Here is a 17,919-nt window from a genome sequence, read left to right as displayed (position 1 = left end):
GAGCCCCATGTTTAAAATCTGATGTGGAAGATAGGTCCTGTGAATTGTTTGAATTAATTCTTGTTTAAAGAAAATAATAGGTAAATATTTATATTTAACTTAAACCAGTAATAGGAAAGAAAAAAGCATTACAGGTAGGAAGGGTACTGGACTAGAAAGTAAATTTTGTGCCACTTGTCTTTCTTCCCTCTGTCTTTCTCTCACACTTATTATTTATCAGCTTTTTTAATTACCAGATTTGAAATGAGATGGAATTTACTAATGGTGATGTAGAGTGGAAAAGGAAGTTATTAAAAGCATAGAGGTCAATGGCCAATATAAATGCCGGGAAGAATTGTGTGAGTCCTTTTGCTAGAACTGTATATGGGTGCTGCTAATGATTTTCTGCTAACCTGAAGTCTCTGGTACAGCTCCCAGAGTTAGTCTTATTTAGTACATTTTAAGACTCTAATTTTTGATTCATAGGTAAATTTTCTTCATGTAAGGATTGCAGGATTGGTGATTAAAAATCAGGATCAAGTATTCCAACTCTTTTCTGGGGTGTTTCAAAGCTTGTCAAAGGAAGACCTTGGTTTGAAATTGTATCCTGTTTTGTCACTGGAGTATTCCCATCAATATTTATAACTCCATGTTACAGCTTTCTTCTCAACCTCTTCCAGGTTCTTCAGTGCAGAAGGACTGAGCTAGATTAAAATAAGTACTTGAACAGGTTCAGTGAGGCATATTCTACTATCTCCTACCTACTATTCTGTTACTCCACCTGTGGAGCATAGTCACTCAATTTAGGTAGGACTAGTCTAGCAATTCAGTTTTACAGGTTTTAAATTCAAGGTTCCAGCTTTGCCATACTAATACTGTGAATCATATGTATGTGTGTGAGTGTACTATATATGTAAATTCTTAAATACCTGTAACAGAACAAGAAGATGGTATCATTTATACTGCATCTGTTCTTTGGATTATATTTTTTAGTGAAATGGACATGTTCTGAAAATTAGTAACTGGCAGCACATATATTTTGCTCTCCTTTCATTCTCCAGTCTCTGAAAGCAAATTTGTAGACTTAAACATTCTTCAGCTGTGCTTATAACATTTGTCACTCTTGATGATTTCATTTTTTCCTGCACTCACTTTTTAAAAGCCTTAGCATTTGTGAAATTTAAAAAATATGAATTGTACTTCTCTAAAGAAAAATTACTATTTTAAGTTTGAGTATTCATTTTTAATGCTTTCTGATACTAAAGTAGAAAAAAAGGAGAAGTATGATATGACTTGACCTATCACAGCAGATTAGTTCCAGCAAGAAAAATTCAAGCTAGTTGCGAAAACTTTTATAATGTTGTATAGTAAAGGACTGGAACTTTAAAAGTACTTAATTGGAGAAGGCCCTAAAGAGCCTAATCAAACACTAATTAGCCTTGTTTTGAGGAAATAATTTTATTAGATGGCTTCCATTCCAATCTGAATCTGTTCTCTTGTAAAAAGATAGAATATGCTTCTCCTGGAAACACTAGGATTTCAGTGAGTTCATTACGCTGTCTTTCCTGTTTCCTTATTAAAACATAGTGTTTCTTAGAATGAATGTATATTTATCTAGTTTATTTTCTGAATTATTGCTGTGTAGGACCATCTGCATTGCAGACTTGTTTTAAAGATTTTGACCATGGCAGTTGGTTTTTTAGCAAGTTTTACAGTCTGTACTTTGGTTGGTAGAAATAAGAGTAATTGAAAATGATACAGCAGTGTTTGACCCAGCTGAATTGTTGCAGAGCTGAAATAACTTGGATCTCAGCTATGCTTCTGTGTTCAATATGGCTGGAGCTTCAGTAAGTAAAGGCAAGCGTGCATTTTTGTATTTGGTGCACTCCCGTCATAGCTGCTGCAGGAGAAGCAGGAGCAAACAGTGGGAAAAGGAGAAGACAAGTTTCTTTCTTTGGTTGGTGGTAATATGTAATCTTCAGCCTCTCTCTTGCCTTAGATCCTTTGGTACAAAGTAGGAACCTCCAAATGCAGAAGAGAGTCTAACTGCTTTTCTGGACAGATTTTGAGGAGATAACCAGTACTGCAGCACAAAATATTTCTGTATTTTGAGTGAGAGATGAGAGAGTGTTTTTCTAACTTATTTTTAGCATATTAGAAGTCAGATTTCTCAATAGCTATAAGTGAGCATTGTTTTCTTGTTTGGGTTAAAGTTATTTGACTGAAATCAGCCAGGGATAAGGTTCATGCTGATGTGTTGATGGAATTTTGACTTGAAAAAACTGTTTTGTCTTGACATTTGCTGAAAGTTGCCATGGTTTAAAGACATTTCAGGCATTTGCTTTGTTCTTCTGAGGTATCTGGTGTGCCGTATAAATATGCAACACAAACCACAAAGTGCTAAACTCTTAAGAGATTTCTTTTTCTTTTTTTTTTACTTTCAGGGAAATCTGATGAACCAAGTTGTGATTGTGATCAGTTTCACTGTGCTAATGGGAAGTGTATTCCAGAAAGTTGGAAATGTAATAATATGGATGAATGTGGAGACAACTCGGACGAAGAAATCTGTGCCAAAGCTAATCCTCCAACAGCTTCTTCCTTTCAGCCTTGTGTGAACAATCACTTCCAGTGTCTTTCCCGCTTCACCAAGCTTTACACTTGCCTTCCAGAATCTTTAAAATGTGATGGTAACATTGATTGTCTTGATCTGGGAGATGAAATAGACTGTGATGTGCCAACATGTGGGCAGTGGTTAAAATACTTTTATGGTACTTTCAGTTCTCCCAACTATCCTGACTTCTATCCACCTGGCAGCAACTGCACCTGGCTGATAGACACTGGTGATCATCGCAAAGTAATCTTGCGATTCACCGATTTTAAACTTGATGGTACAGGTTACGGAGACTATGTCAAAATATACGATGGATTAGAGGAGAATCCACGGAGGCTGTTGCGTGTACTGACAGCATTTGACTCCCATGCTCCCCTCACAGTTGTTTCATCCTCAGGACAGATAAGAGTGCATTTTTGTGCTGACAAAGTGAATGCTGCAAGAGGGTTCAATGCAACCTATCAAGTTGATGGCTTCTGTTTGCCCTGGGAAATCCCGTGTGGTGGAAATTGGGGGTGCTACACAGAACAGCAACGCTGCGATGGCTATTGGCACTGTCCAAATGGAAGGGATGAAACCAACTGCACCATGTGCCAAAGAGATGAGTTTCCCTGCTCTCGAAATGGTGTTTGCTACCCTCGTTCAGATCGCTGCAACTACCAGAATCATTGCCCTAATGGTTCAGATGAAAAGAATTGTTTCTTCTGTCAGCCAGGCAATTTTCACTGTAAAAATAACCGCTGTGTGTTTGAGAGCTGGGTTTGTGATTCTCAAGATGACTGTGGCGATGGCAGTGATGAAGAGAATTGCCCAGTCATTGTGCCCACTAGAGTGATAACTGCAGCTGTCATTGGGAGTCTTATTTGTGGATTGCTGCTTGTCATTGCACTGGGATGTACTTGTAAATTGTACTCACTCAGGATGTTTGAGCGAAGGTAAGTGGAACTGAACTTTATTAAATGTTCTGGTGTTTCCTTTTGTTCATACTTGAAGTAGTTTTACTGACTTAGGGATATTGCTGCACATGATTTGTAAAGCTATTGCTCCTTTGATAGTAAAAAGAGATTAGTTAATCATAGAGTTTATCAGGTTGGAAGGGACCCATAAGGAATATAAAGTCTAATTCCCTGCTTCTTGAAGGACATCTAAAGCTAAACCTAAGACCTGTGGCTGAGCATTTTTCAGATGCCCCTTGAACTTTGACAGTTGGGTGCCATAACTTGGGGACCTTTGTTGCAGGGACTGACTACTCTACCAGTGAAGAAAAGAGGCTAGAAGCATTCTGATCACTTCACTAGAGAGGGTTAAAGCTTTTTTTTTTACCAAAAAGGAAGTGTGGGAAAACTGCAGTTAATTAATTTGCAATTTATATCACTGTTCTGTACATAACAGCATGTTTCTTCTCTTGTAGGCTAGTTCATACCAGGATTACATATCCTTCAATCTTTTACACTAATATAAGCGTTACTCGTGGTGCTTTTTATATTTAGCCCATGGGCTTGGGCTGGTTTGTTCCTTAGTTTTTATGAAATTTGTTGTTGAGTTGGTTTTTTCGCTCTCATTTCAGCTGGACAGGCTCACAGGAATGACTTTATATCCTTTGCCAATTCAATTTCAATTAAATTAGCAAAACTTCATCATGTGAATTTTTTATTTCAGATTATAATAGTCTGATGTACTTTCATTTACATATATATATAATCAGTATCTCATGTATCGTGAAATTTCTTTTCTCTTTGAAAGATCATTTGAAACTCATTTGTCAAGGGTTGAGGCTGAACTGTTAAGAAGAGAAGCTCCTCCATCCTATGGACAATTAATTGCCCAGGGTTTAATTCCACCAGTTGAAGATTTCCCTGTTTGTTCCCCAAATCAGGTAAGATTTCAAAATAGCAGGCAGACGCCTTAAATTTTAACGAGACTGAAATAAAGATATTTTAACTTTTTTTCCTTTTCCTCTACAGCATTTTCTTTTTCTCCTTTCAAGTCAATAGTGTTATACAAATGATTAGCCCTTGAACAAAATCATTATATGGTAACGCCACAGTTTCTTTTGCAGGCTTTCTTTTGTTGATAATGCCAGTATTGCACACTATAGAAACCCCTCTTGCATGAATAGTAATAGATTGGTAGATCTAATTGTATGTTCTGTGTTACTGTTGTGAAAGTAAGGATTGCAAGATGGCACTTTGCGATTTGGGAACGAAGACCTAAACTTCTAATGCAGAATGGTAGTTCACATGTGCCGTGTGTAGGTGCATTCATGCCTGCTGTGCATAATAAGATGGAGAAGGACAGGGTGTAATATAAAATTATCATGAATGAGTAACAAAGCAAAAGCTAGTAAATGGCAGTTAATAGTTTCTAGTCATCCAGATTCAGAGGTGGATGGATGATTAGTGCATTTCTTGCTTGGTTGATAAATTAATTTCTGTCAAAAAACTTTTTAAGTACTTAAAAATGTCTTAAAAGATATAAAGATTTTTTGGATTGCAAAATTAGCACTGAACTTCATTAATGAGTTTAATAAATGTCTGTAGTGAACACTGTAGAACCCCTTGTTCCTTCTCAGTGGGTTAGTTTGGATATAATAAAGATCAGTATGTTTCTGTTTCAAACCAGTTCTGTACATTTACAAACTTGGCATGCTGTCCTCCTTTCCAGAAAAAATAACCTTCACCAGTTTATGATGGGTCTATGTTCACAAGTCTCTTGAGGTAGAGTTGGCTCAAGAGAGTGTCTGTAGACAATGCAGTTGTAATGCCCAGATGTGTAAATCCTCTAGTACAAGTAACCTGGGACAAACCAGTGTTTCCTGCAGATGCCTGCCCTGTGTGGGACGCTTCAAGTTTGGTGTACATGAACATGTGTAGGAACAATTACAATTTTTAGAAAAACTTAGCTTGCTCAGTCCCTTTTTTCCATCTTGAAATCCCATAAAGATGATGTAAAGATCTTGGATTTTACTAAAATGAAATCGCCTCATAGAGAGGACAGTTCTGAAAAATCCATTCATGTAGTGGCTGCAGTCAGAGACCGGTACTGGAGCTTTTAAAAATCTGTATTTACTGAAATTTACTTTACTCTTTAGTTTACTTAAATTGAATTAAACACTATGTCTTTGGATACATTTTAAGTTCATTTCAGAATATATTTGAATTATATGGCAAACTTTTGTAATTAAACATAATAAAATGTAGTTGCTTCATAGTATTTATATGTAATCATGATTTCACACTCCATAAAATATTGATGCATATACAATAGAACAGTGAGAGTATTACTGAATTCCCATTATGAATACCAGTATTTCAAATGAGACTTGTGGCCTTGAAGACTGAAGTAACTATACTGAGCAATTAACTAGCATAGAAATAAGAAATAGTAGTGAGCAGGCCATGAAATGTAATGAAATATAATTCTAGAACGTCCATGCTTCCATGATAAAAGCTTTACTCATATTTAACCAATGAAGTTGCATTGTTTAAAACCTTTGTTTTTCAGAGGAGACAACATTAGTAAAAACTCAAGGCAATGTAAATTGAATTCTATAAATTATAAAACTTGATTTTTAATATGCTGAAGTGTTGGGGGAAGGGAGTCAGTATTAAATGAAGGTGTGTTAAAATTGGTTTTCAGCAAAATACTAATTTTAAGATTGCAAATCTGTGTAGGGTTGAAGATAGTTATTCAAGACTTGCTAGAAGTCTCAAGCTATAGGAAGGAATGTTGGATGCTCTAATTTCAGTGTAGTGCTTTCTGCCTAACACTGATTCATGCCCTCAGAGCTGTATTTTTAAAGTTGACTAGCAGTCTCTTCAGTAGCTTTTGAAAGTAAGGCTGCTGTACACACTTTCTGGAAGACTTTGTTAACAAATCCTGAACTTTCTGAGACGTGTTTCTATGTGCTGGACTCTAAAATTCACAGTGACTACTTTTTTGGTAAGACTGTTTATAATAGATTTTGTATGCCTGCTCTGCTGGCTCTGTGATTGTACTTTCCTTCAATCAGTGTTCCATATCCAAACTACAGTGCCTTGCTTTTCACATTGTCTTTATTTAGAGATCCTTGATTAGGGCAGAAATATACCCTGTATAGAAGTCATTGCTCTTTTATTGCCTTTGCATAGATATTTCCACTTAATTTGCTTGTTTATAATGTCTTTTCTTCTAGACCATCTAGACTTTTGTCATGCCCACTTTTTTTTAATAGCCTATTGCTACATAACTAGATCCTTATTAAGAAAGGTGTAACATTTTCTAATATTTAAGATTCTACTTTTAACTTCTTTAAATGCTGTTTTGCACAAGAGTTAAAATATTTTTTTGCTAGAACAGCACCAGCTGACTGTCAATGTTTGATTGTTGCTTTTCTTCTCATTTAGGCTTCAGTTCTGGAAAACCTGAGGCTGGCAGTACGATCTCAGCTTGGATTTACCTCAATCAGACTTCCTATTGCTGGCAGATCAAGTAACATTTGGAATCGAATTTTTAATTTTGCGAGGTCACGTCATTCTGGATCGTTGGCATTGGTGTCAGCAGATGGAGATGATGTTGCCAGCCAAAGTACTAGTAGAGAAGCTGAAAGAAATAATACTCACAGAAGTTTGTTTTCAGTTGAATCTGATGATACAGACACAGAAAATGAAAGAAGAGACACAGCAGGAGCAGTTGGTGGTGTTGCTGCCACCTTGCCTCAAAAAGTCCCTCCTGCAACAGCAATAGAAGCCACAGTGGGAGCGTGTGGGAGTTCCTCTGCTCAGAGCAGCAGTAGCAGTACCACGGATGGTGGCAGAGAAGTGACAAGTGTAGAGCCCCCAAGCACAAGTCCCGCACGCCACCAGCTCTCGAGCGCACTAAGCCGTATGACTCAAGGCTTACGCTGGGTACGCTTTACTTTAGGGAGATCAAGCTCAGTGAATCAGAACCAAAGTCCTTTGAGACAGCTTGATAATGGGGTAAGTGGAAGAGAAGAGGATGATGATGTTGAAATGTTAATTCCAGTCTCTGATGTAGCATCAGACTTTGACATGAATGACTGTTCAAGACCTCTACTTGATCTCAGCTCAGATCAAGGACCAGGGCTTAGACAGCCTTACAGTGCAGCACATCACAGTGTAAGGTCATGCAGTCGAGATGGCCCCTGTGAGAGCTGTGGCATCGTGCACACTGCCCAGATACCCGACACTTGCTTAGAGGCAACAGTGAAAAATGAAACTAGTGACGATGAGGCATTATTACTCTGCTAGGTACGGATTGTTTAGGAAAGATTGTGTACAAGTTGGAGCAATATCTGTCATTGTTTTGTACTTCACAGTTAAAATTAGTTTTTAGTTTTAAAAAATCCAGGACAACATTATGTTAAAGATATTTTAGCCTGTGTGGTTGATTAAACTTTTCTTATACTGGATGACATTATGGAACTATAAGAGTGAACATTTTAATGGCTCTGAATACACAATGTGTGTATCCAGTATAATCTGATTACTCTTTAAACTGAAGTTTTCCCCATTAGTTTCAAATTTAGTTTATCCTGGTACTCTAGTTCAAACCTGAAACATGGCTGCTCAAGACTTACTGGCTGCCTGTTTAACCCCATATTAACAGGTGAATTTGTACAGAATTATTTTCCTTTAGGAATTGACTCTGTTGTATTATTGCCAACATACTTGTAACTTAATATACTAAATACTGGTAAGGATTGTTAATGTAAAATATGTACTTTTCTTTGAGTTTATTCAACACTTTGTCTAAATATTCTTGAATTTCATCATAATGTGAACTTATTAAAGGGAGGAGAAATTCTCTCCAGTAGCATTCTTTTTCTTTCAGAAGTACAAAATGCAATGATATATGAAATTTAGGCATAATAGATAAACTGATGGCAAAAGCTTTTTTAGCACTGACTTTCCTAAACTGCAATCTAATATGGTACAAGCCAAATAGTATGTAAAATCCCCAGTCATTAGTCTTTTTGATTTGAAGTAAAAAAGGGCCGAAGATATTACAACGTGTTAGTTCTTTAAATATCCGATATGTACAAATACACTACAGAATAAGTTCCAACTGGTAATAGATCTTTCCCTAATACTGTAGGGTATAAAGCTTGTTTGGACTCAAGGGATTTGCACTAAAATCATATTAAGGTCTCTAATGAGCTTAGTGCACAAGCACTATCACTTTAAGTACTATTATTGTCTAATATTGCAATGGCTATATATTTCCATGGCTCTTTTCTTGGGGTGTTGCATTTTTGTTGCAATTGAATTTGCTTTACTAATTCCCTATTTATTCATTGTATTTAAAAACTGGTTTACTCGGTCACAGACTGGTTGTTTAAAAAAAACCAAAAGAAAACCCTTTTAGTGTATTTTTTTATGATATTACATGTTGGAGCAAAACAAATCAGTGAGGAAAAAAGCTCATAACTTCCAATTTTGTGATAAGCAGGTTAATACGTGGCTACTAGTGTGACAACAAGAAACTACACCTTTTAAAAACAAAACTGTCAACTACTGTTTTATTTATTCTTTGCCAGTCTGTTTTTAGTAGGCTTAAAGATCCAGTATGAAATGTATTTGTGTGTGATTGTATGCTATTTATTAAATTTTAAATACTTTGTTGAATGTCATTTTAAAGCATGTTTAAAGTCTTGTGCATTTCTGTCGTGTTATGCTGTCGGGCAGAACTGACTAAAATTTTAATATGTATCAAAATTAAATTGAATTTTTGTTATGTTTTTGAGGTACTTTTAAAGATAAATCCAAGGTCTGTCTGGCTTTTTATTTTTTTTTTAAATCCTCATCTCTGAAGTACAAATCACGTGCAGAGGAACAAACAGTTGAATATATTCCAAAGTGTATATATCTTCTCCCTCTTCTCTTCATTCACAGACACTGGGATGAGAAAAATAAACTATTTTACCATCTGGTTGATTTTTTCATGAGAGTTAGCAGGTAAATTCTGAGTTCAGGATGCAATTATGTAGATTTGTGCTTTTGAGGAACCTTATGTGCAATACAGTTGTAAAAGATTTTGTTATAATGACCCATGCGGTTTCAAGTTTCAGAACAGATCACATCACACTGGTACCAGATCAGGTACAAGTTGGCCCATAATTACACATACTCAAGTAAAAGTCATCAATGGCCATTTTTATTCACATTGAATAATATCTAAATCTGTGGATAACCTTTAGTCTGATTTCAGTAGTGTTGCTTATAGAGCAGGCAGCTTTGCAGTAGGAACATGGTAACACACCCTGAAGTACATGTGAACAATATGTCCTGGTATAAAATGCTGGGTTTTTAAACCTTCCTAAAGCGGTTGTGGAAATGCTTGTCCCTGAGGCAGATAAATTTTAAAGAAAGAGTCTTCACAGAATACCTTCAGTGTTAAACACACACAGTGATCTAAATTTGTTCCATTAGATGCCCCAAATAGCATGTACCTATGGACTGACTCCATATTGCAGATGTAAAAAGAACACAATGTTTATTTTATTTTAAAGGACAAATGTTACACATTTAACTGAGAAGTTGGATTTGATTGATAATTTGGAAAATTGTAAATAAAATTCATATTTGTATGAGGTGAATTCGTTGCAGTGATTTCTTTATTTCTTAGTGGTGTTAAAGGGAGCGATTGATTTTTCTTTTGAGAAACGTATGAGTGATTGGTTGCATTTGTTTAGTTTGGTTTTATTGGTTACTGCCCTGTTTCTTATGCTGGAGAGCTTGAATTAGTGTTTTGTTTAATTGACTCTTAATTTAGCTGTGCTACAATACTAGGGCAGTTTGAAGAAAATAATTATTTACTGTGGAATTAGCTTGTTTTCTGTAATCAGTTTCATCTACGAGCTTTGAAGAATCTAGGTTATTGTGAGGCAAGTTTTCTCCTCATGTAAAGTTATTTAAACATGTAAAGAGTTTGTCATTGTTCTTTTTCACATACCACAGTTTTTTTGTCATTTGATTTGCACTGAAACATTAAGGGGGGGGGTGGGGCTGTCTGAGCTGGGGATGGTGCAAGGGCTTTACTTTTGTTTCCAAAGCAAAGTTCATTTTCAGTACAAGTTCAGCAAGTATTGCTGATAACTCTTCTTTAAAAAAAGGCTGCTGGAGTGGATGCTGGAATTAGTTGCTTTATTATGTGTTCCATTTTCTATCCAAATGCCAATGCGTGAACTTGTGCCAAAGGTTGGATTCAATCCAGGGAAATCAGTTCAGGTTGGGACACAAATACTGTTTTAATTATGTATTAAATACTCACTGCAGATCAAATCATGGTTTTTCCTGTTGGGATAACGTTTTGCTTCCTTTCTGAAAATGTTTTATTCTCCTACATACATCTCCAGGTATTTAACTGTGACAGTTGTCCTGAGGAAGTGCTGTACGTTTCCCATAAATCTTGCTTTAAGTCAAACGTTTTAATCTTCCTGTAGTTGTGATGAAGCTATTCGTAAAGTGTTTTGTCAGTTTGTGGGATTTTTTGACTATCTCTTTTCTTCCTCCCTTGTGAGTTTCTGAAAATAAGCAGTTGGTAACTGAATTCCTCCAGGACATCAGCAACAGCTCCAGTGCCCAAAATGTGGTGTGTTCTGAAAGGACAAAGGAGAAGTCCTGTACATAGTGGTAAAGTACGTAGAAGTAAGCAGATTGAGAGTTGAAACTCTTCCCCTTCTATCCTCCACTGGGATTTCATTGTTGTAGTTAGCTTTTCCTTCATCCAAGTAAATTAAAGTCCATAATTATTGGACTTGATACAGAGAAGTTTTAAAGCACAACATTCATGTCAATATGTCTAGCTGAGGTTTCTGTTCATATGCAGTACCCACTGGCTGGTGAGTAGTAACTTGGGGGAAGAGAATGTAGTATTCACTAAACTGAAGCATTATCTGATAATTCAGGTGGACAAGACTCTCCATGTCATAAGGGGAGGAAATAAGAGACGTCGCTCTGAGCAGTGTCAGTGATTCCTAACTGCATTTTGAGAAAGGGCATTTACTGTAAACACAATTTAGCTAATCTTTGTGAATATCCAGGTACAAATTAGTGTTTGTGATATTTTTACATGCACAGTAAATCTAGCAGAAGAGTTTAGCTTCCAGCATTAATTTCTTCTTGTGACCATGTTGCATCCTGTTATCAAAGAACCAAAGAAAAGACTCAAATGCAAGTGAAGTTTTTCAGGTTGAATCCTGTATGCTGCCTGGGTAGGAGAGAAATGGGTGGAAAACACAGGAAGTGAAAAAAAAAAAAAAAAATATTAAAAGATGTGTCACTGGATTTTGAGTTTGAATTTTGGAAAAGTTGTAATAAAGCAGAGTAGAAACTCTAAAGGAATATAGATATATTACACTGCACAAAGGATTTATTTTTTTTTTTTTTGAGACAATCAGTTGCAGTAGACCTTCCCAAAAATAAACCATAATGTGTAGGACATGTCAAATCAAGAATATATAAGAGAAAGAAAGAAGGAGTTATGGTTCAGTATGGACTTCCTAATAAATAATAAGGGTTTCTTATGCAAAATGTAAAGGAGAAAGAAAAAACTTATTTTAAGGAATAAGGACATGATCCCTGGAATAAGCATACATTGTGTATTATCTAAAAGAGGCAGGTGTCTGGATTCAGAGCAGAAATCTCAGATTTGATCACAACATTGTTGACTTGTGGTATTACAGAGGTTTAGTGGAATTGCATTTGTACCTTTGCAATGAAATAATCGTGCATCTGAAGGTATACCAACACAAATTAAGAAACAGGTTTATCTGCTTCTCCAGGTGTATAAAATTGAAGAAAAACAACTGGTAAAATGTACTGGTTTAAATCTGTTGTCTTTCCTGTGGTTACTTAAGAACCACTTTGACCAGCCACAGTTGTAGGAAGTAGGTCTGGTCCACCAGAGGAAAACCAGGAACAATATACAGGATAGTGAGGAATGTCATAAACTGGCATCCTATTTCTTCAGTGGCATGCCAAGGAACAGAGATGTTTAATTTTGCTTTCTCTCTGTTGGCCAGCAGTTACAATTCTGACTGTGTTCCTTCAGTTGATGTAGAGTTTGAGAATCGGAGAAAATACAACTAATATTTTGCTTTTTTAGATAATACACCAGTAAAAATAAGAGTTTCCAAAAATAACTAATCACTGTCCTTTTGTGGTTGTGTTCCTTGGAGTTTGAAAAAAATCCAAAGAACTTCGTTTCTTTGACTGAGATTATACACTGGGAAGTAACTGACAGGTGTGATGACTCTCTTTTCCCAGAGCATTGTGAGACTTAGAACTTCAATGCCCGAGTTGAACTGTCTCACACATATTTCGAAAGTGGACATTTTATTGGACCCTTATTACGCCAATGAACAGTGAAAAGAGCAAAGAGCATAGTATGAGGGTTTATTAATTGCTCCTGTGCTGGATTCCTGCTCATTCTTTTTTCTTTATTGGTTGTACTGTCTGTGGTTCACCATTTGTGTTGATCGAAAAGAGGAGAAGGCACTTAGCCTTATGAAAATGAGTGAACAGTCACTACTTAGTGTTGCTCTAAAAGGTAGGATGGTGTTCAGAACACACACACACCTTTGGCTGCCTTTCTTTGTGTCACATGTGTGGGATCCAGGGCTGGGTGCTAATGGGCTGCATCTCTGCTGATGTATTTGGGGAAAGACTGGCACCAGCATCTTGGTTGTAGCCCAGTACATAGGAGAGCGTATTTATAATAGTTCAGGTGATGTGGAACTAGGGGATGAATTCCTTTCTTAATGTTCTTTAGCTTTGTTTTATTACAGAAAACCATGGGGCGTGCTTGCTAGTTTTGGAAAGCTTTTACAACTGAAGAAAGCTTTAGAGATTAGGTTTTGAAACTTTAGCACTTGTTTGTGTCTGAAAATCCACCTCATGAAAGCAGCCAGCAGACTCTTCTGAAAACTTGTGAGGTTTTGACAAGGGCACCTGACTGGTCTCACAGTTGTGAAGACTTTACAGGTGCAATTACGTTTAGACCATCTGGTTTTATTGAATGAGTATTAAATTCCCTCTGCAGAGGAGTGTGAAAGTAAATCCCAGGTGAACAGACATAATGGATTTTTTTATAGGAGTTGCAAAGAAATGCCTATAGAGTATTCACTTCTTCCGACTTTCTGAATATAGGAAAAGATAACCATTCGTTCCTTTCTGCAAATACAGAGTACACCTCAAACTGACACATTTTTGTAAAATTCTCCAAAACCTAATGCTTTATCCATCATTACTGAAAGCTGCTAGTACTGTTTTTGTTAATTTTCTCAAGTAAATGTGCTTCATGATCCAGTCTTTCTTCCTTATAGGAGAGTTGTCAAAAATAAATAATATTCCTAATCACACCTCTTCATTAGCTGAGCTTTCTTCCTGCTGCTCATTATCAATCTCTAGTTTCCTTCAAAAAATGTCTTTATTTGTTCAAAAACCTATTTGTCTGCTGCTCCTGCATTTTGAGATACATTTCAGCTTCAACTTTAATATGAGGGTTAAAGAGTCCTGGAGTTAAGAAAAAGCTGAAGACTGTGTGATAATAGAAGAGCTTTACAGCACTAGGGTCTGGTAAAAAGAATGTGAAAATGGAAGCAAAGGGAAGATAAGGTGTGATAATTAAAGAAGAAGTTAAAAATTAATAGTGTTTTATATGGGGACATAGTACTTAAAGGTTCCAGGATGAAGTGGGTGAGAGTATGTGTGTCTCAGAAGCCTTTAAACTGTTTGTGTCTGCATTATAATGACACTTAAAAGATGTTCTCAAGGTCTGCTGAATGTTCCAAACTTCTGTCCTCTGTTTCTTGCAAACTTTTTCCTAAATTTTGCTAAATTATTTTCATTTAGTAAATCAAAGATATGGATTGCATTTCAGGGTTGTTCAAATGGAATCAGTTAATCATTAGACTACTGAGAAACCTCTTATGATTGCACTTCTCTGATAGCTACACTAAACAAGGCACTCCATGTTTAGATTTCTAGGATTATTTGCTTTTCTAGACACAACAAAAGCATTAGCATGTGATTCAACTTCAGATTCGTGAGCTTGGGTCACAGTGCAATGCGTCTCAAATCCTTGAGCTACTATGTAGCATTTTAGGATCAGTAAATGCTTCCTAACAGGAAACCTCTCTGCAGGATTGTGGTTTAAGCCCAGCTGGTATTTGATCACTGCACAGCCACTCACTCAATCGATTTGGAAGGGTAATAGTGTGAAAACTCAAGGGTTTGTGATAATGACAGTTTAAAAGGTAAAGCAAAAGCTGCACTGGCAAGCAAAGCTAAACAAAGGAATTTATCCATCACTTCCCAGGGGCAGGCGGATGTTCTGCCATCTCCAGGAAAGCAGGGCTCCACTATCCACTGACGAAGACTTGGAAAGACAAATGCTTTATACACCAAATGTCCCTCTCCTTCCTTCTTCTTTCCTCAGCTGAGCAGACACCATTTGGCCTGGGGTATCCCTGAGGTCAGTTGGGGTCAGCCATCCTGGCTTTGTCCCCTTCCAGCTTCCTGTGCACCCGCAGCCTCCTGGCTGGTGGGGCAGTATGAGACACAGAAAAGCCCTTGATGAAGTACAAGTGCTGCTCAGCAGTAATGAGAACTTTCCTCTCTTACCAACACTGCTTTCAGCACAGATGCAAAACACAGAGCAATACCAGGTACTATGGCAGAGTTTAACTCTCTTCCAGCCCAGACCACTACAACAGTGCAGACATTGATTGCAGAGCAAAGATTTGTTTTAAACTCTGCAAAGAGGATAAAAAAGTAAAATGTTTTGTGGATAAGTAAATACTACCGAGTCAATTAGGAGCCAGAAGCCCTGTTGTAACAGTAGTAGATATTCAGTGATCACTAAGAATACAGGCCCAGTTGTCTTCTCTCAGTATTTTAAGTGTTATTTCTGTTCCACCAGTGGTATTTCAGACTATTTTTTCTAGGGACAGTTGAGCTGTGAAATATTAAATATTTGCCATATATAAATACATGGTAATATATGTATTTTATATATATACATATTACATGTATGTATATATATAAACAAAATATATGTATAATATATACATAAATGCAACTGATGTGAGATTATCTTTTTGGTCCAAGTGGATTAAATAAAAGGGGTGCTTAGACAGAATCCTGTTGTATACCAATATATTATTTAATGTGTTCAAAACCACCTGTGGGATAAATTCAGTTTTCCTAGGCACAGCATTGTAGGATGTTATGTTGCTGGTTTGTGGGCAGCTCTGCAATTCTGAGCTGGGCATGAAGTTACAAATAGGAAAGTTTAGGCATGTGAGAGTATGTTCCACAAAATCTAAATTATCCAGGAGGAAATCAGAGAGGAAATAGAATTCAAGCCTGTTCTTGTTCATAAACAGATATAAAGAGGATTTTGAGCATGAAGCTACTCTTCATACATTTATGTATCAAAGTTTTATCAGCTCTTTCCAGTGCAACACACACAAAAAGGGAACTGGATATCCCAGTGCTCCCTAGAGTCTACTGTGGTTTGGCTGATCTGCCTTCAAATCTTCCTTTGCCCAATTTGGTGGAAGGATTTGAGCAGAAACAGTTTATGACTGCCACTAGCCTGAGTGTCCTCAGAGATGATTATCTAGGTCTGTCACACAGAAACTCCTTTCATAGAAAATACCAAGTAATCATTGGCCAGGGAGAAATTACAAGAAGTGACTATTTTAGGTTGACAGTTTAGGTACTTGAGTGGTACTGAAACTCCAGGGTAAAGTCCCTTTGCCAATAAATAGTGAAAAATCTGTTGATGCTGTTCTTTATCACTGAATACCCATTGGGGTGGGCATAGGAACTTGACTGCTATACCCCACGTGACTGCACGTGATAAAATGAACCTCTCTGAGGACCCTATCCTCACTTAACAAAGGTCACTTAATTTATACAAAGTGAAAATGCTTTTCCAAATGGATTTTGACCTGTTCTGTTGTGTCCAGTTATGAGTTCCAGTGGGTCTCTGTCCTGTTGCACAAAGGTGAGGTGTAAGACAATATACTTTGGGATGAGCAGATAGAAGGACAAATGTATGGTGATGCTCTCCTACCCATCATGAAGGAAGGAACAAAGGTGACATGCTGATGGGAAGGTGAGTTTTTTTCCAAATCTTGTGTTCTTTGTCTGAATGGCTTTTTTCATGTGTGTGCCCTCTCACAGCCCTCAGAAACAATGTTCTATCCTGCTAAATCATCACCACTGAACTGGAAGAGGTGAGAGGATGAAGATGCAAGTGCTCAGCAGATTTAGGGACATGCTTGAGCAGTGTCACATCACTGCTGAGTATGCAAATCCAGGGTTATGGCAGGAGAAAAGTGGGAAAATGTCATAGAAACTTGTGCCTCTGAGAGGGTACAGAGCAGGTCTTTCCTCTTCTGCTCCAAACTTTAAGCTCATCATTTTACTTTCCCACTTCTTTTTCCAGGTCTATATTCTGAAACACACAAGCCACATCGTGCCAAGGTCACACCAGCCTTATGTGAAAGCCACCACAGAAGCTCCTGACTTTCCCCTGGCCCTCAGGAAGGGCTCCCCTGGGGCAGGAGATGAGGGGCCAGCAGAGTGGGGGCTGCAGCTGGGGCTGGCAGTGGTTGTGTGGGCAGCAGTGGGACAGGCCAGGCCTGCAGGGCACAGCAGAGCCGTGGGGCAGATGGAGCAGGGCATCAGGTCTGAAATGAGATTTTCAGGTGGTGTTGGCACACACACCCCAGCTCACACCCCCTCAGGCCAGAGTGTTGTCCATGTAGTGTCAGTGCAGGGGCATAGGGGGGCTGTGTTTGGATCCTGAGGGTGGTGTGTCCCAAATCCTTTGAGAAACGGCTTGGGAGCAGTGTGGACGCCACCATCTGCACTGAGAAGGGTGCAGCACTTGGATCACCAGGGCACTGCAATCTGCCTTTCCCTCTGCATGGGCTGGACCCACAGGCTCCCCAGACATGGCTGCAGGAAGCTCAGGTCACCCCTGGGCTCTGTGGCTTCCTCTGTGGAGAGCTCAGGTCACCCTTGGTTTCCTTGTATGTGGCTGCAAAGAGCTTAGTTTGCTTCTGGGCATCACAAGGTGATAAAATAGCCACATTTTCAAAGCAGCTCAACAAGTTGCAAACCCCCAGGTGCACAGGGCAGGCAGTGCCATGAGAACACCCCAGACCCCCTGAAAGTCTGGCTCACTTTGTCCAGGCAGAGTCCGGAGCAGAAAGGGCCCAAGGCCAGCGCTCTGCTCCCATCTGTGTCACGGGGTACACGGGAGGTGGAGCTGCCTGGGGACAGGGGGCAGTTCCTCCAGTGTCTGTTTAA

The 17,919-nt window shown here is 38.1% G+C and overlaps 1 protein-coding gene across 1 annotated transcript in view; it reads left to right on the top strand.

Annotated features, from left to right (window-relative positions):
* The window catches only part of LRP12 (LDL receptor related protein 12), a 49,553-nt gene extending 39,366 nt beyond the window's left edge, over positions 1–10,187 (top strand). Inside the window, exons 5-7 of the mRNA XM_015619191.3 lie at positions 2,424–3,525; positions 4,334–4,466; positions 6,976–10,187. Of these exons, the coding sequence (XP_015474677.1) occupies positions 2,424–3,525; positions 4,334–4,466; positions 6,976–7,839 (2,099 nt within the window). The 3' untranslated portion in view covers positions 7,840–10,187. The remainder of the gene's footprint in view (positions 1–2,423; positions 3,526–4,333; positions 4,467–6,975) is intronic.
* The last annotated feature ends 7,732 nt before the right edge of the window (positions 10,188–17,919 follow it).

Source organism: Parus major, chromosome 2, assembly GCF_001522545.3.
Source record: "Parus major isolate Abel chromosome 2, Parus_major1.1, whole genome shotgun sequence".
NCBI lineage: Eukaryota > Metazoa > Chordata > Aves > Passeriformes > Paridae > Parus > Parus major.
The sequence above is the reverse complement of the archived record's forward strand: the minus strand, read 5'-3'. Positions and strand labels throughout refer to the sequence as shown.